General features: G+C 42.9%; 3 protein-coding genes across 7 annotated transcripts in view; all 3 read right to left on the minus strand.

Annotated features, from left to right (window-relative positions):
• Window positions 1-281: 281 nt before the first annotated feature.
• LOC147463646 (pentatricopeptide repeat-containing protein At2g13600-like) lies at window positions 282-3213 on the minus strand. The gene has a single exon (XM_086489911.1). It carries the CDS (start codon window positions 3116-3118, stop codon window positions 1235-1237), a length of 1884 nt encoding a protein of 627 aa, XP_086346037.1. The 5' UTR covers window positions 3119-3213; the 3' UTR covers window positions 282-1234.
• Window positions 3214-14759: 11546 nt separating this feature from the next.
• On the minus strand, window positions 14760-15711 carry LOC147463647 (uncharacterized). Its single transcript, XM_086489943.1, has 4 exons — window positions 15650-15711; window positions 15529-15543; window positions 15342-15407; window positions 14760-14987 (listed from the first exon to the last, which is right to left on the minus strand). Exons 1-4 carry the CDS (start codon window positions 15709-15711, stop codon window positions 14825-14827), a joined length of 306 nt encoding a protein of 101 aa, XP_086346069.1. The 3' UTR covers window positions 14760-14824.
• LOC147463648 (uncharacterized) overlaps window positions 15610-25572 on the minus strand; it is a 66386-nt gene continuing 56423 nt past the window's right edge. For all 5 annotated transcript variants that reach the window (XM_086489915.1, XM_086489933.1, XM_086489927.1 and 2 more), the window contains 3 exons: window positions 16160-16259; window positions 15947-16051; window positions 15610-15866 (listed from right to left, as the gene is read on the minus strand). In XM_086489915.1, coding sequence (XP_086346041.1) covers window positions 15750-15866; window positions 15947-16051; window positions 16160-16246 — 309 coding nt within the window. In that variant the 5' untranslated portion in view covers window positions 16247-16259 and the 3' untranslated portion in view covers window positions 15610-15749. The remainder of the gene's footprint in view (window positions 15867-15946; window positions 16052-16159; window positions 16260-25572) is intronic.

A 25572-nucleotide genomic window follows, 5' to 3' on the forward strand; every position in this document is an offset into this window, starting at 1 on the left:
CTCACCTCAACAGCTTTCTCTCCTTTTGGGCAGAGTGTTCCTCTTAGAGGATCCCATCTGGCCTCGTTTCGTGCTGTTATACTGGGTTTCTCCATCTCAATGGTGATTGCCACCAATGATGCACATTTCTCGTCACTTTCTATGTAACTCTTTAGCGACTTGTTCCATAGCTAGCCACTACGTCAATTTCCTTGTGCGACTTGAACGACGTCATCTCAACCTTGGACATCATCACATCAGTGCTATATGGATTATCGTTTTGATGGCTTGGTGCTCATTCCTTTACAATTTTTTTCCTTCTCCAAATATGTCAAGATTCTTATATTTTTGTTAGTAGCATTTCAGGCTCTGTTGTTTTGTTTTTTTTTTGGGTGGTGGTGGTGGTTTGGGGGGGGGGGGGGGGGGGGGTTCACCTTCCATATGCTTTTACTCTTGCTTAAAAGCTTCTCATTGTACATGCACTGGCCCATGGTTGTGGTTTGGCCACCCTTCAACTGTTCTCAAGCACATTTAGAATTTGCTCCTGCATTTTGCCCGTCTCTAATCTGTTTTAGCCTTATTTTCAATTTTGGTCGTGGCACTCGATAGAGATATTGTCTTGGCTCGCTATATATGTGGCCTAGGAGGCTTTATGTCCTTTGTCTTGTATTATTCGCAAAGTTTGCGATATGGAGTTATTGGGCTTGCCAACCGTTCATCCATACATCTCTCTTCTTTGTCTCTCTTGCGCCATTGTCTCTTTCTTCTCTAATTCAGTTGCACCCTCGAACACAACCATTCTCTTAAGGAAAAAAATTCTTCCTGTGCACAAAGCTAAAGTTCGCCACAAAAGCAATCCCAATTACAAATAGTCACCACAAGAACACTATCCATTTTGAAAAATGTAAAGGAGGTTTGCATCTTTGACCATTATTTTATGCCTCTCTATTTTTTATATTACTGAGGTAGCAGCATGGCATGGCAATCCTCCCATACCTGCCTGTTCTTCATGATGCATATCTCTTTACCTTGTGGTGTATTGACAATCGCACACGCAATGGCCAACTTCTCAATATGTCAAGAAATCAGGATCTTTTGAAAATCAGCAGAATGGTTTTGTAAGACCCAGTGCAAATTTGGCAAATATCCTTGTTGAGAGAAATTAAGCTGAAGATCGTGTACCTTCGTACAGATTTGATTGCTTTGCGGATCCCTGGTATCCCCCACAACAAATTTATGAGCATTTCCACTCACATCAACTCGACAGCTTTGTCCCTGCCGCTTCCAGGCGGAATTTTTTATTCTTCATGCATTCAACATTTTGTGCCTCCTCCTTCATGCCAGCAGCTGCATAAATATTAATCATTGAGGCATATAGTGCAGCCTTACATCCATCTAGCTGCGTTGCACGCTCAAAGGCAAACTCTCCAAGCTTCACATTCCCCCATTTTTGGCAAGCACCTAGCAGAGCGGACCAAACTGGTACATAATCAGATGATGGCATCATCTTGATTACTCTCATAGCTTTGTCAAAAAGCCTTGCACGTCCAAAAAGATCGACCATGCAAGTGTAGTGTTGTTTGTCTGGCATAATGCCATATTTTTGCCTCATGTCATCAAAATACATTTCGCCCTCATCCACTAGACCTGAGTGACTACATGCACTGAGCAGATTAGCAAAAGTGATTACATCAGGGGAGATGCCCTCCTCCTGCATCCATTCAAAACAGTGCAAAGCTTCCTTGGCCAACCCTTGCTGAGCATACGCACCTATAACTGCATTCCACGAGATTAGATTTGGAGAAAATCCCTCACTCCGCATTTGCTGAAAACGGCTTAGAGCTTCTTGGCCCTGCCCCTGTTGGGCATATCCTGAAATCAATGCATTCCAAGAGGTGACATCCCAAACAGGAAGCTCATCAAAAACATTCTGTGCTTTTGCAAGGACACCACATTTGGCATACATGTCGACCAAAGCATTGCCAAGCACGACGTCTGTATCCAACAGCCCCTGACTTGCAATCTCCTCATGAATTTTGGCACCCATGTCAATGTCTTGCGTAATACCGCATGCCTTCAAGATGCAAGTATAGGTGTGTGCATTTGGAGAGAAGCCCTCACTTCGCATCCTCTGGAAAGAGCCCAGAGCTTCCTGGTCCTGCCCCTGTTGGGCATATCCTCCAATCAATGCACTCCATGAGATGGCATTCTGCAGAGGAAGCTCGTCAAGTACTTTTTGTGCTTTTGCTAAATCACCACACTTGGCATACATGTCAACCAAAGCACTACCAAGGACAACCTCTTTCTCCAAGAGCCCCTGACTAACAATCTCATCATGGGTTTGTTTACCCATGTCAATGTTTTGTGTAATGCCACAAGCATCCAAGATGAAACTATAGGTGATTGCATCTGGAGAGATGCCATCACTTTGCATCCTTTGAAAACAGTCCATAGCTTCCTGGCCATGCCCTTGTTGCACATATCCTGCAATCAATGCACTCCAAGAGATGACGTTCCGGACAGGAAGCTCGTCAAGCACTTTTTGTGCTTTTGCAAAATTACGACATTTGGCATACATGTCAACCAAAGCACTCCCAAGCTCGACGTTGTTTTGTAAGAGCCCGTGACTGATAATCTCACCATGCATTTGTTCACCAACGTCAACTTCTTGCGTAATGCCACATGCCTTCAAGGTGCAAACATAGGTGATAACATTTGGAGAGAGGCCCTCGTTTCGCATCTGATAAAAACAACCTAGAGCTTCTTTGCCCCGCCCATGTTGGGCATAACCTGCAACAAGTGCAGTCCAAGAGACGACATCCCGGACAGGAAGGTCATCAAGGACTTGTCGTGCTCTAACAAGTGCACCACACTTAGCATACATACTGACCAACATGTTCCCTAGGCATATGTTTTTCTCAAGTAACCCAATATCGCGAATATCAGAATGTATCCTACTGCCTTGGTTCAGATCCTTATTCTTAACACAGGCTTTTAAGGAAGTCATAAAAGAAAGTCCCATTGCTTTTGAGTCCTCATCATTCTGTTCCTCTCCATGTTTGACGGGTCTGGCTGATAATGCTTGTTTGATGTTGTCGTTGGGGGATTTGGTGATACGTCGTCCCGCAGAAGCTGCCATATTAGTGAGGGCCCATAAGGATCGATCTCTCGTACACTTCGTGCATTCGGTTTTGAAGAGTTAAGGCTCCGGGCCAAGCAATTGTTCTTTGAGCACGCATCCTCCTTGGCGTAAAACGATTGGAGAAAAATGCAAGCGAGTGGTGGACCCACCTTTTGAAGGGGAAACCTCATACCCATAGAATTGCTCAATTTATTATTTAATTTCTTGTTTCAAAAATTCATGTGAATGCTCTTACATGCAGGGAGTTTGAGAGAGAGAGAGAGAAAGACTTGTTATGTACAAGAGGGGTGGCTTATATAGCCACAATGACATGCAAGTGACATCATTAATTATGCCAAGGTACAGTGACCTTATTGACTTTGTCAGGCATAGGGTGCTAAGCTAAGAGAGTGTCACATAGATCTAATGAGCCCCCTTCAACACATTGGTGGAGCTAACCAAACGACGCCAAACTCAAAAGGTGTGGATATCATAGACTCAAAGGTGGTGATGCATAAACATAGCACTAGATAGAATATATATGCATGGCTCAGAGGATGATCAAAAGCCAGCGTGGCTCAGAGACATGTGTTCCTTGGTTACGCGGTTAGCCACGCATGTTCAACATATGATTCAGAGGACAAACAACCCCCCACCCTATCAAAGTCGACGATGTATAAGTGTGGAGACCAAGGGGAGTGAGCACTGTAGAGAGAGAGAGAGAGAGAGAGAGAGAGAGAGAGAGAGAGAGAGAGAGAGTCTCCTGAACCAATCAACCTTGGCAATGAATAACTGAATGTGTATACGATGGAGGCAAGGGGTTACTTATATAGCAAGCCTAGTAAATTGCCCTACCCAAGACTTTGACAAATAAGTAAAATAAATACCTAAAAGCCAAACTAAATAATGGGATCACATTGGGCAGTTCACTCGAGATGCCTAAACTTTAACACCCTCTTGCAGCTCATAGTGGACATCAATAGTGAGACAAAGCCGATGAAGAAGCTACCATGGACACCCCAATAGAAGGCCTTGTACTACTGGATACACCTCGGCGTTGCTCTCCTCAACTTTGTACCTGAAAGTAATGCCACCTTGAGCATCGGTTTCCTTTGAAGAAACTTTGAATTGTAGACCACACTGCGTCCAATAATCCCCATTCATGAACAATGAACACATCACGTCCAAAATATAAAATTCCAAGATAATGAATTGTTGGAACACATCCTGTCCATGATCCGCCCAACAACAATGAATTGGCACGCCCATCCATAGTGTTTTAGACGTCTGATTGGTTCCTGCCAGATGCATGTGCATTGAACTTCGACCTATGGGTCCAAACTCCAATAACTTGAACTCCAACACAAGGGTCCAAATTAATTAAAGGGAGCATCCATTGCCCCTCTCTGCCACTCACAAGCCTCTCTCTGGCTAAAGCTAGTGGTGACACCGGTCTCTATGTGACTAGAAGGCGGGAGTCTGTGCTAGTGTAGTCACCACCACACCAGCAACCTCCTTGATGTCCTTCCCTGAGTCACTATCACTGCTTTCCTCCTATTGCTTGCTTTTAACTTTTTACTTTGTAGAATCTTTGTCTTTGCCTTTGGATTTGCAATCCTTGGCCAAATGAACCACGCTTTCCAAATTTGTAACAACGGTACGTTGTCCTCTTTTTGGAATTCGAAGCAACAAGTGCTTCACCGTTTGCTTCCACTGTCTCAAAAATTTGAATTTGGCTTTGAGTTACCAACATGGCTTCCTCCTCAATGAGAAAAGAGCTGAGATCATCAAATTCTAGCTTTTCCTTCGTGAAATGTAGTCGTAGTGTCCTAGCCATTGTTTCATACTCTTGAGGCAACTTCGTGAGAAGAACCAAAGCAGCTAACTGGGTACTCGTCAATGCACTCTTCATAGCTAATAGTTGATCATGAATAACTTTAGTCTTCATAAGAAATGATTGCATGGAACTTCCTTGGGGAAAGTGGATGGCAAACAACTATCCAAGAAGGGTGATTGCTTGCATTGTAGAATCCCTATCAAACATACCTATGCGCTTACACCACATTTTATTAACTTCAAGGTCTGAATAGATGGAGAAAGGTCCTTTGTAAGAGATTTTGTAATGGCCGACATTGCCTTCGCACTAGCCGCATCCCAATCGACACACGATTTGAGATATTCGTCATCTTGAAGGCGGGTGTACCTGTTGTGGGGATCATGTGTGGGACGAGGCTCCAAGCCATCGACAACATCCCATAAACCTTCCCGTGAGGACCAGAGTCGCATAATCAAATTCCAATGAGTGTAGTTATTCCCGTTCAATTTGCCGTTGGAGCTTGAGCAAGATCTCCAATTTCCTCACCTCTGCCAGTCCGCTCCACACCCTCTGATATCCCTCTCTGGAACTCGAAACCGCTCGAAACTACCACCAATTGGCCACTCTAAGCCTAGCACTTTGCACTCCTCCAAGCCGTGTGATAAATCTCTCCACCAAGCTCCTCCGAAGGCTCGCCCTAGAAGCCCCTTGGAGACTCCAAATCTCCCCAAGAGTTGTTGACTTTGTGCCCACCAAGGCCAATCCAAACCGGCTCCCTCACTGCAACCCAAGGAGTGTTCACCTTGTAGCTCACGACGTTTCAAAACGCCACTTTGTCAGGCAGTGTTTCGAAACACAAATCGGGAGGGGGGGCTGGGCACTGCTTACAAAAGTGTTTCAATACGTTGGGGACAGGGGGAGCGGGACTATCTGTCGCAAGTGGCATTTCAAAACGCGTAGGGGACGGGAGGCACTGCCGAGCGCAGCGTTTGAAAACGCTGTCGAGAGGGGAGGTGGAAGTGGGCAATGCTATTAGAGTTTTGAAACATACAGCTTGCCACTGCAGGGGGGGAGGTGTAGAGGGTCTCTTTATGGGCTGCGTTTTAAAACTCTACAACAGATATGGGAAGGTTGGAGGACGGCGGCCAGTGGGTTCCTCTCTTCACATGGCTGCTCCTCCATGCCAAGGGCTTCAACTGCGACCTTGCTCTGATACCATGTCAAAGTCGACGATCCAAAAGTGTAGAGACCAAGGGGAGTGAGCAAGAGAGAGAGAGAGAGAGAGAGAGAGAGAGAGAGAGAGTCTCCTGAACTAATCAATCTTGGCAATGAATAATTGAATGTGTATACAATGGAGGCAAGGGTTGCTTATATAGCAAGCCTAGTAAATTGCACTACCCAAGACTTTGACAAATAAGTAAAATAAATACCTAAAAGCCAAACTAAATAATGGGATCACATTGGGAAGTTCCCTTGAGATGCCTAAACTTTAACACCCCCCACCCCCGCGTGCGATTCCAAATCCTTTAGGAACTTGCACTAAAAAGGTGGTCTCAAAGTGTAGATTATGGATTGAGCTCAATGCAAACGTTGGGGAAGTTAATGCATGGGTGATATTTGGAGAGAGAGAGAGAGAGAGAGAGAGAGAGAGAGAGAGAGAGAGAAGGAGAGAGCTTGAGCTCTTTCAAGCACACACACACACTCACATAGATGGAGGCAAACCTAGTACAACGGTCTAGTGTGAATCGCTAGTAAGTGAGGTGAATAAGTGTGCCATCATTTTGATAGATAGACCAATTGGGTGTAGTGCATTTGTAGCATCACTGGCAAAGGTATCATATCCACCAAGGCGTGCCAATGATGATGATTGTTGGTGATAATCAACAAAGAGTCGTACATGTTGAGCTTGACATCTCAACACTCCATCTCAAGCTCAATACCACCTCCCGTATGCCAAGCATGACTCGAAATCGCCGCAAATTCTCCGCTCCAAGGGCTTCATGAAGATATCTGCAACCTGCTCATCGTCGCCACATACTCAAGGTCGATGTCACCGGCTAATACCCTCTCTCTAATGAAGTGGTAATGCACCTCAATATGCTTCTTTCTTGCATGCAACATTGGGTTTTGAGACAACTGTATTCTGCTAAGGTTGTCACAATAGATGACAACCTGCCTCTATACTACCTGTAATCCAAAGTCCTGAAGTAGCAATCCCAACCATGCTACCTCACATGCCACCATTGTTGCACCCCTATAATCTACCTATGTGCTCAATACAACAACCGTAGGTTTCTTCTTGCTGCTCCATGTGATAGTAGCATGCCCGAGCAAAAACATGAATCCGCTGGTAGATTTGTGATTGTATGTGCTACCAGCCCAATCCGCATGTGTGTAACCATAGAGCTGCAACTCAACATCAACCCTATAAAAGAGTGTATAATTTGAAGTAGCACTCACATAGCACAATGTGCATCCAAGTGTGGTTTCTTGGGAGATTGCATAAACTGACTCACCAATCCAACAATGTAGCGCAAGTCTGGACATGAGATAGTCAAGTAGATTAAGCTACCCACAATCTTCTTGTACATGGTAGTATTCTCAAGTATTTGATGTACATCATTCCTTAACTTTAAATTTTAAATCTAAGGGCATCACAATCAGCTTACAATCAACCACACCATAATTTTTCAACATGTCCAAAGAATATTGTCTTTGTGACAGCCATACACCCTCTTTTGTGCAAACAATTTCAATGCCCAAGGAATATCGTAAGCTTCCTAATCTTTCATCTCAAACTTCTGCATAAGTAGAGCCTTTACTGTTGGGATGCGAGCTTTTTGTTGCATCTCTTATGTGAACAATCCCTTCCACCTAGAAAAATGATGTGTCAATAACCCATGTGAAGAACCCCTTACAATCCTTGTGTAAAGACCAGCCACTTATGTTTGTGCATAGGCAGCCACATCTTATGCTCATGTGTCAAAAGGTTGTCTCTTTGTATATGCCTATATAGAGGCACATTATGCTGAATAAAAGTATGTCTATCATTTTGCAACTATACTCTATTGTACAGTGTGCCCAATATCAAGCCGTAAGCTATCTCTATTCTAGTCATGCTTATGCCATGAATGGCGCACTAGCCTATCCATCTTAACCTATCATTTACACCCTCTAGTTCAACCACATTATTATCTCCAACAACCAAGTCATCCACATAGTTGCATATCACCACAATTGTTGTCTCATTCTTGTGCACATACAATGAATGATCTACATCAGACATCTCAAAGAAATAAGGAATGTCACAATCCTCGCATGCCAAGCTCTAGGTGCTTACTTCAGCCCATACAATGCTTTCTTCAACCTACATATAAGGTCACGTAGACTCATATTTTTCATAACCTTGTAGATTGTCCATATACACAACTTCCTCCAAGTATCCATTCAATAAATCATTATTTACATACATTTGTTTCAACACCCATCCTAAAGTTGTAGCCACTGCAATAAACACACAAATGGTAGCCATCTTGGCTACAAGGCTGAATGTCTCCTCACAATCAATCCCATAAGTTTGTGCATAATCTTTCGCCACAAGCTTGACCTTGTACCTTCTCACACTACCATCGGCATTATGCTTTATTTTGTAAACCCACTTACATCCAATTTTGTAAACCCACTTACATCCAATTTCCTTCTTTCCCTTTGGTAATGACATTGAGTCCATGTTCCATTTGCATCAAGGGTAGCCATCTCTTAATCCATAGCTTTCCGCCATTTTTCATCTTTAATAAAATCCTCAAAACATGTGGGTTCTACCTCCTTTCGAAAAATGACAACAATATATTGTGAAGCTCCATGTGTATGAAAAAAAGTCCACAACACACACACACACACACACAACAAATATGTGGCTACTTTGTATTTATAAGTTGCAAAGTAATCCTTTTGGTATATTTGCGAAAGGAATCTTTTTGTAATCTTTTGGTATATTTTTGGTAAACAATATACTGTGAAGCTCGCCATAAGTAATTCCTTTTGGTAATCCTTTCGAAACAATATACTGTGAAGCTCCATGTGTATGAAAAAAAGTCCACAACACACACACACACACAACAAATATGTGGCTACTTTGTATTTATAAGTTGCAAAGTTGGCACTTCTCTTTGAAAAGGTTTGATAGCATTTGTTAGTGTCTTTAATGGCTGTGGTAAATATGCGAAACCTAACTAAGGCCTAATGTGCCAAGTCCCAAAAGTTCGCTTTTCTTTGCATCTAAAAAACAATTTATCATCATACCACAAAAGTCAAAAAACAGGTTGTCCAAGATTGCCTTACAAAATTGATGATGGGGGCATGCATAACAGAGATGGATCTAGTTTCTCACCGAGCAGCCAACACAAATCAAAACTTGATTTAAGCACCTTATCAAAATATCTCTCTCTCTCTCTCTCTCTCTCTCTCTCTCTCTCTCTCTCTCTCTCTCTCTCTCTCTCTCTCTCTCTCTCTCTCTCTCTCTTTGTATCACCCAAGTGTGATAGATTGGTTATTCCATTTCCCTCTTGAATAACAGGTCTTGAGTTCAACTCTCCTCGTCATATAGAGATCTTTAAGGTCTCTTGGGATAGTTTCCTACGACGTTAAAATACTCTTCTTCTTCTTCTCCTCTCCTCTCTCTCTCTCTCTCTCTCTCTCTCTCTCTCTCTCTCTCTCTCTCTCTCTCTCTCTCTCTCACACACACACACACACTCACACACACACACACACACACAAAGTGTTCAACTCTTAATTTATATATTATAAGAGTGTGTCATGCTCAAATAAGGGCATGGTCACACGAGGCTTAGTTGTTCGTTATTGAGAATTAAGCCAACTAAGGTAGATCAGTTCAATCATTGGCACGTTCGAACCTCCTACATGGTCACGCGCTAGAAACTAAGCCACAGTTGAACGCCATTTGTAGGTGAGAGCAAAACATGGGTCACAATTGGTGAACTTAGAGAGAGAGAGAGAGAGAGAGAGAGGAACGTTGCAGCCTGTATCGCATTGTGTGTGTGTGTGTGTGTGTGTGTGTGTGTGTGTGTGTGTGTGTGTGTGTGTGTGAGAGAGAGAGAGAGAGAGAGAGAGAGAGAGAGAGAGAGAGATGTGGAATGTTGTCACTTTTTGGCTTCTTGACACTGGCAGCATAAATTCTCTCCGAGTGACGATTTGGCAGAATATTTGGCCACTTGTGGTACAGGATGCGTCTTTTAGGGCTACCAATGCTTACTATAGCCAATGAGCTTTGCAAATATGCCTTTTTTAGCTGCGTAGTTGTCCTAAGCAGGCATATTTACGAGTGCGTGACCGTGAAAGAGGCTTAGTTATATGCCAAAATCCTTGAAAACTAAGACCTTGTGGGACCGCCGCCTAACACTTGCATGAAAGACCCAAGGGGTATCTTTCCAATAACATTGACATAAGTAGCAAGGAGGAGAAATGATTGGATTTGATCCAGGAAACATGCAAGCAACTATGTAACATATACACTATCTATATGTAACACAAGAGATGGCTAATTGGAGTGAGAGAAGCGGTCAACCATGGCATGAGATAAGGCACCACTTGTGAGCGCTATAGAACATCAAGAATGGTGTGAGGTTCTCCTTGAGAGAGTAGCACCCCCCTTGATGGTGTGGTCAAGTAAGAGATATATGGCGAGCGAAAATGCTCAGAGCAGAGAAAGCATTATTTTTGAAAAAATGACTTTAAAAATCCTTAGCTTCAAAAACCTTTGAAAATATCATGGATTAGCTATCCATGCTCCCATGTTCTCCAAGAGAATCGACTAAACATAGTGAAACACTTAAGATAGGTACTCTCCTATTCCAATAAGATTACTAGAGCATCAATAAATCGAAGGCCTAGGATAATAATTCATTGCAAAACCTGCTCTGATAGCATGTTGGAAGAGAGAGAGAGAGAGAGAGAGAGAGAGAGAGAGAGAGAGAGAGAGAGAGAAGACTTAACACAGGACAAGAGAATAACTCAATGAGAATGATCTAACTGAATCATAGAATGTACAAGAGTGGTGGCCTATTAACCATAATGACATGCAAGTGACATCACTGATTATGTTAGTGTACAGTGACCTGGCCGATTGTGTCACACATAGGGTACTAGACCAGGAGAGTGTCACGTAGATCTAACAAGAGATAGCTTTTGTATCCTCCTTGTAACATTTATTTTCTTTTTTAACATAACATTGTGTCTAAGAAGTTACAGTCATAGAATTTCAACATTCAATGAGTATACCTTGCAAAAAAACATAAAAAAGGTTAATTATTGTGTATGTTGATGTCTTTGTTATATGTAATTTTATTTTTCTATTTGATAAAAAACATGCAAGTGTCTTAGCACGGACAAGTTTTCACAATCCTCCCTAAATTTCTATAATATATGGGAATGTGCCCTTCGCACAATAGAGTGAAAGTTCCAGTGTGCTATTCATGGCTTTTTTATTTTTGGGGCCATTTGCAAGTAAGCAATGTTTTAACTTTTACAGTTTTCTGTTTAAAGCATCGTTCTGGCACTCGTAGGTGCACATTTAGAGATTGTGTCGTTTCATATAGATGTGTAAGATGGGTCATGGATAGCATGTAGTTTTTGCCCAACTAGGAGAGAAGGGTCAATGATGTGGACATGATTAGCGTGTCCAAGATTTGTATGTGGCATATAATAATGTGTGTATATTTTGTGCATGTGTGCTTGAGTGTTTAGAAAATAATATGATATTACATGACTATGGCACAAGGTGGCACACGTGTGCTTGAGTGTTTAGAAAATAATATAATATTGCATGACTATGGCACAAGGTGGCACACTCTTCCCAAAAAATATGTAACCATAGAGGAAAATTTTCTCCCTCCATTTGTTAAAAACGTCTCCAATATTGTTATATTTTTCCAATTTGCTAGTTATGTAAATGAGTGGGTACTTGACATGAAAACTTTGACATGCTTATTACATTCTTTGGTGTCTACTCATGTTTTCCGAAGGGATGAACCTTGTCTACTCATGTAAAGACAGAACTTGGTCCATGTGAAGACCACTCGTTATCCTTGCAATGTTGTTCCGAGTAGAGTTTAGCATAGCTAGTGATTCAAAACATCCCTACCATACCTATCATAGGTCTATTTTAGTAAAATTGTTGGCAATAGTCCAATAATCATCCATGGCATGAATCCATATTTTTGTATCATGCTCGGTATTAAGACCTTCCCCTTCAAAAGAGGGTGGTCAAACTTGTTTGAGTAAAATGATCTTCTCTTTCATGGATGTGTACGTTGTCCCCCTATATATGCTGAACTTAGACTAGAGGTGTTCATTTTCCCAATCAACTTAAAAGAAAGAATTAGCATTTGAATAAGAATAATTAGGGGTTGGGGGGGGGGGGGGATTGGTTAACTCTAAAACTACTTTTGTGTGGACTAAATCATTGCAAATCTATGTTGTGCTAGTTAAAAGCTTGGTCACTACACAACGGCAGCTCGCAATGCTAATTTCTATTAATAGAGCTTGTTTATGGTGTGTGGCTTACAACACACAAACTGACACGAATACAAAGTTGCTAGAAGGAAGCCAATGTCAGTTACTAGTAGGAAGCAAAGTTAACAAGATCTACAAGGACCATGTAGGTGGAGTGGCAATTTCATTGTAGCGCTCTCTCTCTCTCTCTCTCTCTCTCTCTCTCTCTCTCTCTCACACACACACACACACACACACACACACACACACACAGAGTAATGTTGGAGAAGTCACACCAAGCAAGATTTGTTTTCAAATTGCTTGGCCCTCTCCAAATCCAAATAAACATCATCCTTGACTGATTGCTTCAGTACGGCATGGACTTCCTTCACATTGCCAAGAATTGCCGTCTTTTGATTCAATAGTACCTTTCATGTAGCCATCTCTTTTGTGATCCTCCATTTCTTACCACCTAGAGTTGAATTTTGGAGCTTCAATTGCTCTGTTTTTTGTTGGAGTCTTACTTTGATGCTCTTTATGTGCTGCTTCGTACAATACTCTTTTTCAGTTAGATATTCCTTCAGCACATCCTTTATACAATTGTCCTCTTTGACCACTTCTTGCTTTAAGTATTGTTCTAGACGAGCCACATCAGAATGTTGCATTGAATTTTGGGCCTTCTCCATCATCTATTCCCAGGCGTTGATGATTGTGTTCCATTTAATTTGCATGGTGGTGACACAACCATTACTAATTGTGTCAACGCCATTTCTTTCTGGTTGATATATAACCACTAGGACATTGAAGGGAATTTCCATTTTCCTTCGTGTCAATGAAACTCGATGACGGTCAAAGCGCCCGATAACAAAAAAAAGACAATACCAACACAGTCTCTCTCTCTCTCTCTCTCTCTCTCTCTCTCTCTCTCTCTCTCTCTCTCTCTATGTGTGTGTGTGTGTGCGCGCGCGCGCGCATACACGAACACATACCCAAGGTTCAACTTCGTTTCTATTATCAAAAAACCAATGGAGATGTAAAACCAAGTTTGTGCCCAAGGAAGTACCGAACTGTAATACAAGTCGACTACAAGCCAAAATGCCTGAAGTCTATATATTGAAAAACTGCTAATAATATTACAATAAGGCAAAGAGTATGAAGACTTTTTTGGCCTATAAAGACCTTAAGTATCCATATGGATGAAGGTCGTCCAATTCTTGGTGTTTGACAAGTGTCCCTCAAAGGAGCATTAAAAGTGTTGAAGGGCATTGAAGAGAAAGCCTTTTCATATGATCTTTCTTAATGTTACATTTACTTTATTTTGGAAAGGGTGCAAGAAATGATTTGAACATAATAAATTTTTAAAACTTTTGATTTTTTTATACCACAAAATCATTTTAATCTTAAGAACGGGGCTTGCCAAAAGCATTTCTCCTAACCAATTAAGGGCACACTTGCTAGATTTTAGCTCAAGCTTTTAATGAATAGAAACAATTTTTTTGGGTTAAAATTGTCATTGTGTTGCTAATTTAAAGCTAATTTAAGTATTTCATCACGGTTTAAGTGATATTTAAGTGTTTGTCAAGGCCATATCATAATCTAGCCAAGATTTTGCAAATCTAGCCAGTTAAAAATACACTAAGCCCCGGGGGGTTTCGAACACTGCTTAAGAAGGAAACTAAATTCCACAACTTTACGTTAAGAACTAAATAAAAGGTACCTCTCTACCTCTCTCTCTCTCTCTCTCTCTCTCTCTCTCTCTTTGGTGGAGATCACTATGAGCTATTACCTTTTTTAAATGGATTTTTAACTCTCATGACCCCTCAATAGTCACCTTTTTGCCTTTTGAAGGCCACTGTGAATACTTCACCTTGTTTTCAAGGCAAGGAAAAAGGCATGACATAAACATCCCATCAACCTTAACAAGTAGAAAAAAGTTACCTTCCAGATCCCATTTACATAAACTATTAAGTGTGGGTACAGAAAGGTTGCTCTAATATGTGGAAGGCACAACAGCATATAGTTTAACCATGAGCAAAATTCATCTAAAGACTGCAATAAATGACAAAGCTACCTCAAGTGCAAACTCCGTCGAGGGAGGAAAAATAAGAGACGTAAGTTCGCTGTGAAGAACCAGATCTTTGGTAAGGCGTCAAACGCTAAATTAAAAACCCTTTCAAATGCATACTTCTACATAATACACTTGCACATCTCTCATTACAAGCAACCCATAAACCTCAGTCACAAAAATAGAGGACAAAACATAAGCACCAACACAGTAAAGAGCACACGAAACCAGGCAACTGTTAACATCCTCCAAGTCAACGACAAGGCTCATAGCGCAAGGTCATGAGCAACACAATTAAGCACAAAAAGGATAATCTCAAAAACCGACGACATTTTCAATCACTATCAATGCCTGTGGTGCAGGGAGTCTGGTAAAGCGAAAATGTTAGTACACCTTTATGAGCTTTACTATTGTGACGGCACTCCCTGAATAGCTGTAGCCAGTTCAAAGACTTCTTAGAGTAAATGACATTCGCCCCAGCAACAATGACATTCGCCCTAGCAACAAATTGATACGTTGATGAGAACTCAAAACACATCCATGGCATGTCAGACTCAATTTGTACATTAAAACAAGGTGATCTGCCTTCTAAAACAAGAGAAGCTTTCAATGCTTTCATATAAGGCCATTTATACTTCCGAAATTAACAGGACAATGCACCTCCCTTCTCCTCTTTCACAAGCCAAGAAAGAAAAACCTGTTGAATAGTTCCAAAATAACTGATTCCAAGAGTTGATACAGCCAATCCAGTCAAAACAAGCCTAGAGGTCTCGCTATTGCTACCCTCATTTCTTGGTAAGCGATACAGAAAAAGAAGCTGACAACTATCGAGAAGCAGGCAAAAAACTTACACAAGATGCAGCCTGTCATCATCCTGAACGTGATCGCATGGGAAAACTCCATAATTTAAAGCAATACTGACAAAAGAAAAGAAACAAAGAGCAGGTTAATATACTCAACATGGTACATGCCCATGTGCAAGAGACCAATCAGGCAAGTTTAAGATCATTTCCAATATGGAGCAATAGTTACACTTACAATTGCTCCGGTACTCTACAATAGAGTCAAAACGCATCAGAAAATCTGAATCTAACCTAGCCTTGGGCAAGCTTCCTTACTATAACCCAAACAACTACCATTTAGAGCCCGACTCCAGGACAAAATTGTTCGACGCCGCATCCAAAACCCTTCTAAACAAGTATCACCAGTCGTGAATACCATCAGCACAATACCCTCCGTTCTTTGAAATACTTATCCCCTCACTTGGGATTCCGAAGCACGATAATGACAGAGTCTCCTCGCAAAAACATTTTGCTAATAAACCTGTCCTTGTTGACTGGCTTGGCCTTCTTCTTCCCTTTACCTGTTTTAGGTACCTGTACACGGCCCAAACACGACAAATCAATTCAACTTATCAAGAAAATCAGCTACACACATCATTATGTACGACAAATACCTCAGTCCACATCTCCCGCACGTTTTCAAGCACCATGTTGCAGTGCCTGTCAAACGCCTTCACCCTTCCAAGCAACTTTTTATTATTTCGACAATTGATTAAAACCTGTCATCAACAGACAAAACCAGGTTATGGAAGCATTACACTAAAATGTATTGTGACAAAGACCCTTAAGTTCAATAGACCTTTTAATTTCATGTTACAAAGAGATACCTGCGTATTATTTTTCACACTCATTGTTAGCACCGACAATGGCCCTGTGCTGTACTCGTCTTCTTTCTTTTCCTGATCCACATCCATCTGCCTAGCTCAACTGAAATTCATACCATTTCAGGCATTAGCATAGACAACACATGAGCATACCTTAATTGAATCAGATAAATCAAGGCTTACAATCACATAAAAAGACATGAAACAGAAATGAAAAGACACAAATGTAGAGTATCATCATGCCTTCCATACAGTGTTCATTAGATTCGCGGACAAAGGTGAACACAGCACAGTTCATATGTCAACGGGGAAGGCACCATTTGAGGTAATCGAGGGTGCTAAGAAGGTATCACCTTTTCTAAGCACCAAAGATAAGACTTTTGAAGCAGATCAGTACACTTGGGATCTGGACACTGCATTTGCTAAGGTGCGTGAGGCTCTTGAGAAGTCTCAAGCACGGCATAAGAAGGCAACAGACAAGCATCAATGTGATTTGCAGCTGAAGGAGAATGATTGGGTGCTTTTACGGTTTGAGAAGGCACGCCTACAGAAATGAAAGGGTAAGGAACAGCTTTTTCCAAAGCTAAGTATGCGATACTATGGCCCTTTCCAGATTCAAGAGAAGATCAATGATGTTTCCTTCAGATTGAAGTTATCAAATACATAATGCATTTCATGCGAGTCTAGTCTGTTGAAACCTTTCAAAGGTGAGGTGCCATGAACAAGGAGCCTGAGGAGCAACCTGAAATTCTTCTTCCAAAACAAATACTAGCTCACAAGGAATGGAAAGTGAAAGGTAAAGTGATACGGCAGTTCTTAATTAGGTTCAAGAACTATCCGGCATAGGATGCGAAGTGGATGGAGGAAGAGGACCTAGCAGATACTCCTCAAATTTTGGAGCTTAACCTTGAGACTATTCAAGAGTTCTCAGAGACCAACGGCTTGAATCTGGTGCAGCCGAGACTGCACAAGAGGAGAGTTAGTCCGCTCCTTTGTCACAAATTACCTAGATGGAATAAAGTCAATGGCTTACTTTGTGATTTCAGGGACACTGATGAGCTAATAGTGTTCTGCCGTATGACTTAATGAAAGAAGTACTTCGAAATGGGAACTCCTGAAACGAATCTGTTATATACGCTCGCTCATGTGACTAGTGTTTGAGTGCATGTCTGAAAGACGAAATGACTGCACCATTTCGGTCTTGTTCTCCTGAGAGATGAGGTAGACATGATAGTAAAAAGATTTAGTCAATCAAGACATCCGCAAGAGATCAATGAGAATTGGATGTGATTGCTAAATACGTTACAACAGATCATGATGTCACAACTTGATGATGTGGCAGTGCCCAGACACACACACACACACCCAAGGGATGACATGGCTGACCGTACGGATCTCCGCAATGCACGCTGACTGGCTCTTGTACGGAACCCCACGATTCGCGTTGAAAGGCTGACATTGCAACTGTACGGAATCTCGCAATTCCGCTGACTTGCTGACGTGGCAGTGCGTACCCATATCCGCAATTATCGTTGGTGTCACAAAACGGGAGCGTACACGAGCACTTAGAAATCTGTCGCTCCTTGCTCGGAAAAGCGACCTCCGTACTCAATCGTCACACGAAACACTTGCAGATTTCCGTCGCCGCCACTTGCTCCAGAATCCTCGGCGCTAACTCCTTCTGCTGCTCCTAGCATGTACAAAACTGGAACGCTTGCTGCCTTTTTATAAGCCCTGGCACCCGGCAGAAATAGGGCACAAAAAGCAGAAGCTCTGGCGCTTCTAGAGAGAGGAGAGAGAGAGCTCGCTGTTTCTGGTGCTTCTAGAGAGAGGAGAGAGGGAGCTCGTTGTTTTCAGCCCTGCGTAGCTTATTAGCGCTGGGTTTTTAACGTAGGCTTTTTTTGAAGAGCCTTGCTTTATTTTATTATAAGAGGGCTGGCCACTTAAAAGTGACCGGCCACTTTATAAAATAAAGTGTGAACCTGTTCAAACTTTAAAAACCACTCAGTGAGTTAGAAACAATGCGACACAAACACATTCCAGGCGTCCCCGGGTGCAGAACACGGACACAAATGCAATGCAGACACAGACTCCTCGCGGGAAAGCATCTGCCCTCCCGCGAATGTTCCTGCTTTTCGTAAAAAGCTTCATTGAACCCATCTTTATTCTTGTGCTTGCGTTCTTACGCGTATTTTCTTACTCAGTTCGGATTTCCTCCTTAGCCTACGGAATGCCCCCTTACTGATGCACCCGTCACCCATCATGTGACACATCAGGGGCACTCGTAACCCGGCCCTTTCCACCGAACTTACGGAAACTCCTTCGCAATGTTTACCGTCACCCATCAAATGACACATCAGAGTTGTCCGTTCTTGATGGCACTTCCTGTAGCTACAATCTTTTAACAGTTCTTAGTGTACACAATATAATATCCTAGAAAAAGAGATTAATCATTAAAAATATTTAAGAAAATAGTCCAATTAGCAACATCCCTTTGGCTTCTAAACAGTTGACCTCAACTGTAGTGCTTGGACATATGCCTCCAGTATCTCAAGATAAGCTGCTAATTCCTCCTGCGTCATCCACTGAGCATCTAGATTCGAATAGTTCTTAAACTTAACCAAATACTTACGTGTTATTTTTCCGGACTTGAGGGGCCGCTCCTGATGCCTTACTATCTGCTCCGGTTGGAGTACTTCTTCTGTTTCCTCAACCTCAGGACGTTCTCAGTACTTGGCTGACTCGGAGGCGGTCCCACATACGGCCGGAGTAAACTGACATGGAAAGCATTATGGATCCTCCAATTAGGCGGTAGCTCTAATCGGAAGGTGACATCATTCACTTGCTCAGTGATCTTAAACGGCCCATAATAACAGGTAGAAAGTTTTACCACCTTCCCCTTATGAGAAGCTTGTTTCTTAAGTCTTGCCTTCTCAAACTTGAGTAAGACTAACTGTCTGACTGTTAAGTCTAGATTCCTCTTGTGCTTGTCTGCAGCTTTCTTATGCTTTTCCTGAGAGCGTAGAATAGCTCTCCTAACTTGCCCGTAGGCTGTGTCCAAATCCCGGACAAATTCATCTGCTGCAAAGATCTTATCCTTAGTTAAAAGGATCGGTGGAAGCAAAGGCTTACCATAGAGAATCTCAAAAGGTGCTTTCCCCGTCGATGAGTGTATGGTATTGTTATACGCATACTCGACAAGGGGCAAATATTTCTCCCAGTCAGATTGCCGGTCTGACACATAAGCTTTTAACATATCCAATACTGTGGAATTGGCTATCTCACTTTGCCCGTCCGTTTGAGGATGGTAGGCAGATGAAAAATTCAACTTCGTACCAAGATTATCCATCAAGGCACGCCAAAAATTTCCTGTCATGCGAGGATCTCGATCACTCACAATAGACTTAGGCATTCCATGATGCTTAAAGATCTGTGCCAGAAAGACCCTAGCCATATGATCTGCTTTGATCGTTTTCTTGACTGGTATAAAGTGTGCTTGCTTGCTAAACCTGTCCACAATGGTCCAGATCGCGTCATTTCCAGTCTGAGTTCTAGGGAGGTCCATGATGAAGTCCATGGCAATACTTTCCCAAGGTTCATTAGGCACAGGCAATGGTTGTAGCAACCCATGCGTTGCCGATCATACTTCACTTTTTGGCAAACCAAGCATTCCCTGACATACTTATCAATGTCTGGTTTAAGGCTAGGCCAAAAGAAATATCTTTCCATTGCTAAGGTCGTAGGGAGAATACCCCGATGACCCGCATAAGGCGAAGCGTGTGCTTTATCCATAATCTTCTTTCTTAATGGTTCCGCCACACATATGGCTTAGAGATAACCGTCCCGAATGGAATAGGGAAACTCATTCTCTCCACGATGTAGCTTTCCCCAAACGGTGGAGAAGTCTAGATCATTCGGATACAAATCCGGTAGTCCTTCTAATTCTTGGTGATACACCGAAGTGATAGCGTTCACCCTTTGCCGCCTAGACAATGCGTCCGCGACCACATTCTTACTCCCAGCCGTGTGAAGGATCTGGAAGTGAAACATAGACAAAAAGTTTGCCCATCTCATCTGCTTCTCAGATAGTTTCCTTTGCATAAGAAAATACCGCAAACTCTAGTGATCAGTCTTCATCACGAAATCCGCTCCTAGAAGATAGTGCTTCCAGTTGGATAAGGCGTGAATCACAGCCGTGAGTTCCTTTTCGTAGATTGATGCATGCAACTCTGCATCCTTAAGCCATCTGCTTTCGTAGGCCACTGCATGGCCTTCTTGGTTTAACACTGCTCCGATGCAATCGCCTGAAGCATCGCAATGAACCTCAAATGGTTTCCTTAAGTCAGGCACTATCAAAATAGGTCCATGGCTTAGCAAGTACTTGAGCCGATCAAAAGCTCCTTGTTGTCTCGATCCCCATCTAAAAGGAAACTTCTTCTTTGTCAAATCATGAAGTGGTCCTGCTACATGGGCAAATCCTCGGACAAACCTTCGATAATACGAACATAATCCCAGGAAGCTACGTACATCATGTACCGTAGTGGGAATAGGCCAATCTTCTACCACTCGGATCTTGGCAGGATCCATACTCACTTGATTGTGAGAGACTATATGGCCGAGATAGTGTATCTCTGAGAGAAAGAACTCGCTCTTCTTTGCATTCACATGCAACTCATGCTTTCGCAATTCTTGAAACACTAGGTCCAAGTGCTTCCGGTGTTCCTCTTCTGACTTAGAGAAGATGAGTATGTCGTCAAAGAATACTCCCGTAAAAGCTCGATACGGGCTGAAAATGCGGTCCATCATGCGATTGAACGTCGCAGGAGCATTGGTCAAACCGAAAGGCATTACCAAAAATTCATATAGTCCAAAGGTTGTGCGGAAAGCAGTCTTATGGACATCCTCAGGGGCGATCCGTATCTGATGATACCCACTCTTTAAGTCTATGCGACTAAAGACACTTGCACCCTGCAACTTATCAAGTATATCATCAATCCAAGGGATCGGAAAGCGATTCTTGACCGTGATCTTGTTTAAAGACCTATAGTCTATGCACATTCGAAACGTGCCATCTTTCTTCTACACCAGTAGAACTCGAGAGCAGTAGGGTAAAGCACTTGGCCGTACTAACCCTTTCTCTAGAAGCTCGTCGACTTGCTTCAAAATTTCCTCTTGCTGAGCAAGACTCACCCGATAAGGGGGTTGATTGGGAGGCGAGCTACCAGGTATGAGATCTATGCGGTGATCTTCCGGGCGTACCGGAGGTAGTTCATCAGGGAGTGTTTCCGTGAAACAATCTTTGTACTTTTCAATAAATTGAAAACGCTTAATTTCCAGAGTAGAGAGTGGATCCCCACTAGTTTTATCCTTCTCAAGTGCAAAAATCAAGTAAGCAGAAACACACTTCTTCATTTCTTTCTTAGTGGAGATATGACTTACAATTGGGAATTGCCAATCTCCTACATCAGCATGAATCTTTATTTTCTTACCCCCATGATCAAAAGTGAGGGTCTTTTCCACATAATCGAGGACAGGTGTCATGTGGAAGTGCCATGGCATACCCAAGATGATACCACATCCCTCGATGGGTGCCATCAAGAATGATTCGCGGTCCTTGTACTCGCCAATCCGAAGATTGAGCTGTCCTTGCACGGGAGTTGCACTGGTTGTCAACCCCTCGAATGCCGATCAGTACTCGCTGGTTGTTCAAAGACCCCCAGCCCTTCAGAAGTTGACGCTTCCCTTTCTCCGTTTCTGTGTTTCCTTGAACATCTGGAATTGAGTTCGAGCTTGGTGGAGCGGGTTCCTTCCTTGCTTTATCTTGCCTCGTAGAGGCTTGTTCTTGCCGTTGTTGCTTTAGCGGGCAATCCGGTTTCATATGTCCTTTCTCGCCACAGTAGAAGCATCTTCCTTCCTCTCTGAAGGTTTGAAGTTGAGTAGGAGAAAGATACTTAGTTCGCTTGCCATTGCCCTCTGGCTTCTTAGAATGATTATAGTCCCTAGATGGAGGACGTTTTCTTCCTTGGCCCCCTTGGTCATCGTAGACCCCTCTTTGTCTCGCACGGTAAGTGCTATGCTCCATTTTTCTGGGCGTCCCAGTTGAGTGCAAATCCTCAGAAATGATTGCTGACTCCATCATCCTCTGAAGAGTGTCATGCGGATACACTTTCATACTCTTTCGAAGCTGCGGTTGGAGACCCGCTTCGAACTTTCGTTTCTTTTCCTCGTCGGCAATCTTCATGAAGGGAGTGACCTTCAGAAGAACCGGCCAATACTTGTCCACATAGTTCGTGACTCTCTCATGTTCCTTCTGGGCGAGCCAGTCCCATTCCTTCCGTATGTCCTGCTCGAAGACAGGCGGAAGAAACTGTTCATAAAATTCAGATTTTAATCTCTCCCAAGTTCTGGCCTGAGAACCTTCCAAAATCTTGGCTAACCACCAATTACTTGCCATTTCCTTGAGATGCATCCCCACATGGCGCAATTTGGATCTTTCTGTGAAGTGCCCGTTGGTAAAGGCGACTTCAAACTGTCTGATGAAGGACAGTGCTTTGGAGATATCTCTCCGTCTGTTGTAGGTTTCGAACTTGATGTCCTTGTCGCCTGATTTGAAGACTCTCATGCGATGTTGAGACTTGCGACCATGCTTCTTGAATCGAGGCTTATGCTTATTGAATCGAGGCTTATCTTTAGGTTGATGTAGGGTAGTAGTAATAGCGGCTTCCTTCTTCTGACGAGATGATTGAGAAGTAGAAGTGTAATCAGGAGAGTAAGATGGAGATGAGATAGAGATGTCCTTGCTCTCATCTAGCAAAGAGAGCGCTTTTTCCTGGCCTTTCCTTGGAGTAGGCCATTCATTCCGATCCGAAGATCCTTTGTGCACCTCGGCACGTTCTTCTTCTCTTTCCTCCTGTGGTCTCACGCCAACAGTGTGGTCTGGATGCCCGGCTGCATCGGTTCCGTTAGTTCTCTTCATTCCGCCCAAGAGCTTTTGGACATCTGGCAATAGTAAGACTTGTTGCAAATCCGCAAGCTGAACTCGCACTTGTTGAAGCTCCTCTTCAACGCTTCTCCCTTGGCTCAACATGGTTCTTCCCGTTCTTCCCGGAATCGTCCTTCTTTGCAAAGAAAGAGAGGAATCCGAGCTCTGATACCACTGTCACAAAACGGGAGCGTACACGAGCACTTAGAAATCTGTCGCTCCTTGCTTGGAAAAGTGACCTCTGTACTCAGTCGTCACACGAAACACTTGTGGATTTCCGTCGCCGCCACTTGCTCCAGAATCCTCAACGCTAACTCCTTCTGCTGCTCCTAGCATGTATAAAACTGGAACGCTTGCTGCCTTTTTATAAGCCCGGGCACCCGGCAGAAATAGGGCACAAAAAGCAGAAGCTCTGGCGCTTCTAGAGAGAGGAGAGAGAGAGCTCGCTGTTTCTCGCGCTTCTAGAGAGAGGAGAGAGGGAGCTCGCTGTTTTCAGCCCTGCGTAGCTTATTAGCGTTGGGTTTTTAACGTAGGCTTTTTTTGAAGAGCCTTGCTTTATTTTATTATAAGAGGGCTGGTCACTTAAAAGTGACCGGCCACTTTATAAAATAAAGTGTGAACCTGTTCAAACTTTAAAAACCACTCAATGAGTTAGAAACAATGCGACACAAACACATTCCAGGCGTCCCCGGGTGCAGAACACGGGCACAGATGCAATGCAGACACAGACTCCTCGCGGGAAAGCATCTGCCCTCCCGTGAATGTTCCTGCTTTTCGTAAAAAGCTTCATTGAGCCCATCTTTATTCTTGTGCTTGCGTTCTTACGCGTATTTTCTTACTCAGTTCGGATTTCCTCCTTAGCCTACGGAATGCCCCCTTACTGATGCACCCGTCACCCATCATGTGACGCATCAGGGGCACTCGTAACCTGGCCCTTTCCACCGAACTTACGGAAACTCCTTCGCGATGTTTACCGTCACCCATCAAATGACACATCAGAGTTGTCCGTTCTTGATGGCACTTCCTGTAGCTACAATCTTTTAACAGTTCTTAGTGTACACAATATAATATCCTAGAAAAAGAGATTAATCATTAAAAATATTTAAGAAAATAGTCCAATTAGCAACAATTGGTTGCTTTTGGCTGGCAGATTTTAGAGAAGATACTTTTGAGCTCCTTGCTTTTAAAGTTTAATGCTTTTAGAGCTCTGCTTTTAGCAACCCTTGTAACTTATAAATTGAACCCAAGGGGGCTCACTCTGCAGAGCATCTGAATGTAGAGTCTGAGAGCGAGCACCCACGGGCCGGTTGTACTTTGCTCAAAGATTAATATAAAAGAAATACCGAAAGGGGCACCAGTTTTTGGAGCCAGTATCTCTTGGCACGTAACTACGCCGAGCCGTGGCGACTCTCTTTTGATTTGTGAAATGTTTTGAAGTGAATCTCTCCTACGTCGCGGTAGAATCTTGACTTGGGGTGTCCAAGTTTGTTACAGTGGTATCAGAGCACGGCCGATTTCTCTTCTACCGAGAAATCCGGTCCCTTTTTTCGCGACACTTATGGATTCCGAAAACAATCAGTCGACTTCTTCAGCAACCGTTGAGGCGGGAGGAGACAACGCAAAAGATTTAAACGAATTAACAGAAGATGAGTACGGGCCACCTCGGCTTACACAGTATGAACTTTTGGAGATGCAACGTCGGCAACAGGTTGACGAGTGCACAAGGCAGATGCTTCCGTTTGCTAAAGATCCCCAGTTTGCAAAATTTTTGTCTCGATAGTCCATGGTTGAAAAGCATACTCAGTGTGGCAAAAAGCCATCAAACAACCAATCAAACCGGCAATCAAGAAACCTCCTTCTTTGAGGATGTTTACAGAACAAGAACTTCAAGAGGTGGTTCAGACCCAGATCAGTCAACTTTTGGACATGAAGAATCAATCGAAAAAGCAATTGAAGAAGCGCAAGAAGGGGACTGACTACCCTGGTTACTTGGGCCGTCAATCTTCTTTTGCATCTACAAGAGAAGCATGTACGCTTTAAAGGACTACCCAGTTCTTCTTCTTCCTCTTCTTGACAGTTCTTCTAGCTCTTCCGACTCGAGCGAGGAGGACAGAAAGGGCAAAAAGCGAATCAAAAAGCAAAGCTTCAGAAAGAGCAAGAAAAAGGCAAAGAAACTGTCACGTGCACATCTAACCCTATGTGCATGTGGACAAGCTACTTCAAGTCTAGGATTCAGGTCAGCTTCGGAAGTGTTCTGGCACCTTTGTGAGCCTGTGCGCAAGCCGTGTATGTCCAAGCACTTAGAGTAGTTGCATATCCTCTAGTTGCACACAGTATGATCATCAGCATGACATTCAGTACCCATCATGAGCATTTTACAGTGCATAGAACCCATTTTCCCAATTTACTCATTTTTCACTTATTATTTAATAAG

Source organism: Adiantum capillus-veneris, chromosome 2, assembly GCF_014529385.1.
Source record: "Adiantum capillus-veneris isolate H3 chromosome 2, ASM1452938v2, whole genome shotgun sequence".
In the NCBI taxonomy this organism is placed as follows: domain Eukaryota; kingdom Viridiplantae; phylum Streptophyta; class Polypodiopsida; order Polypodiales; family Pteridaceae; genus Adiantum; species Adiantum capillus-veneris.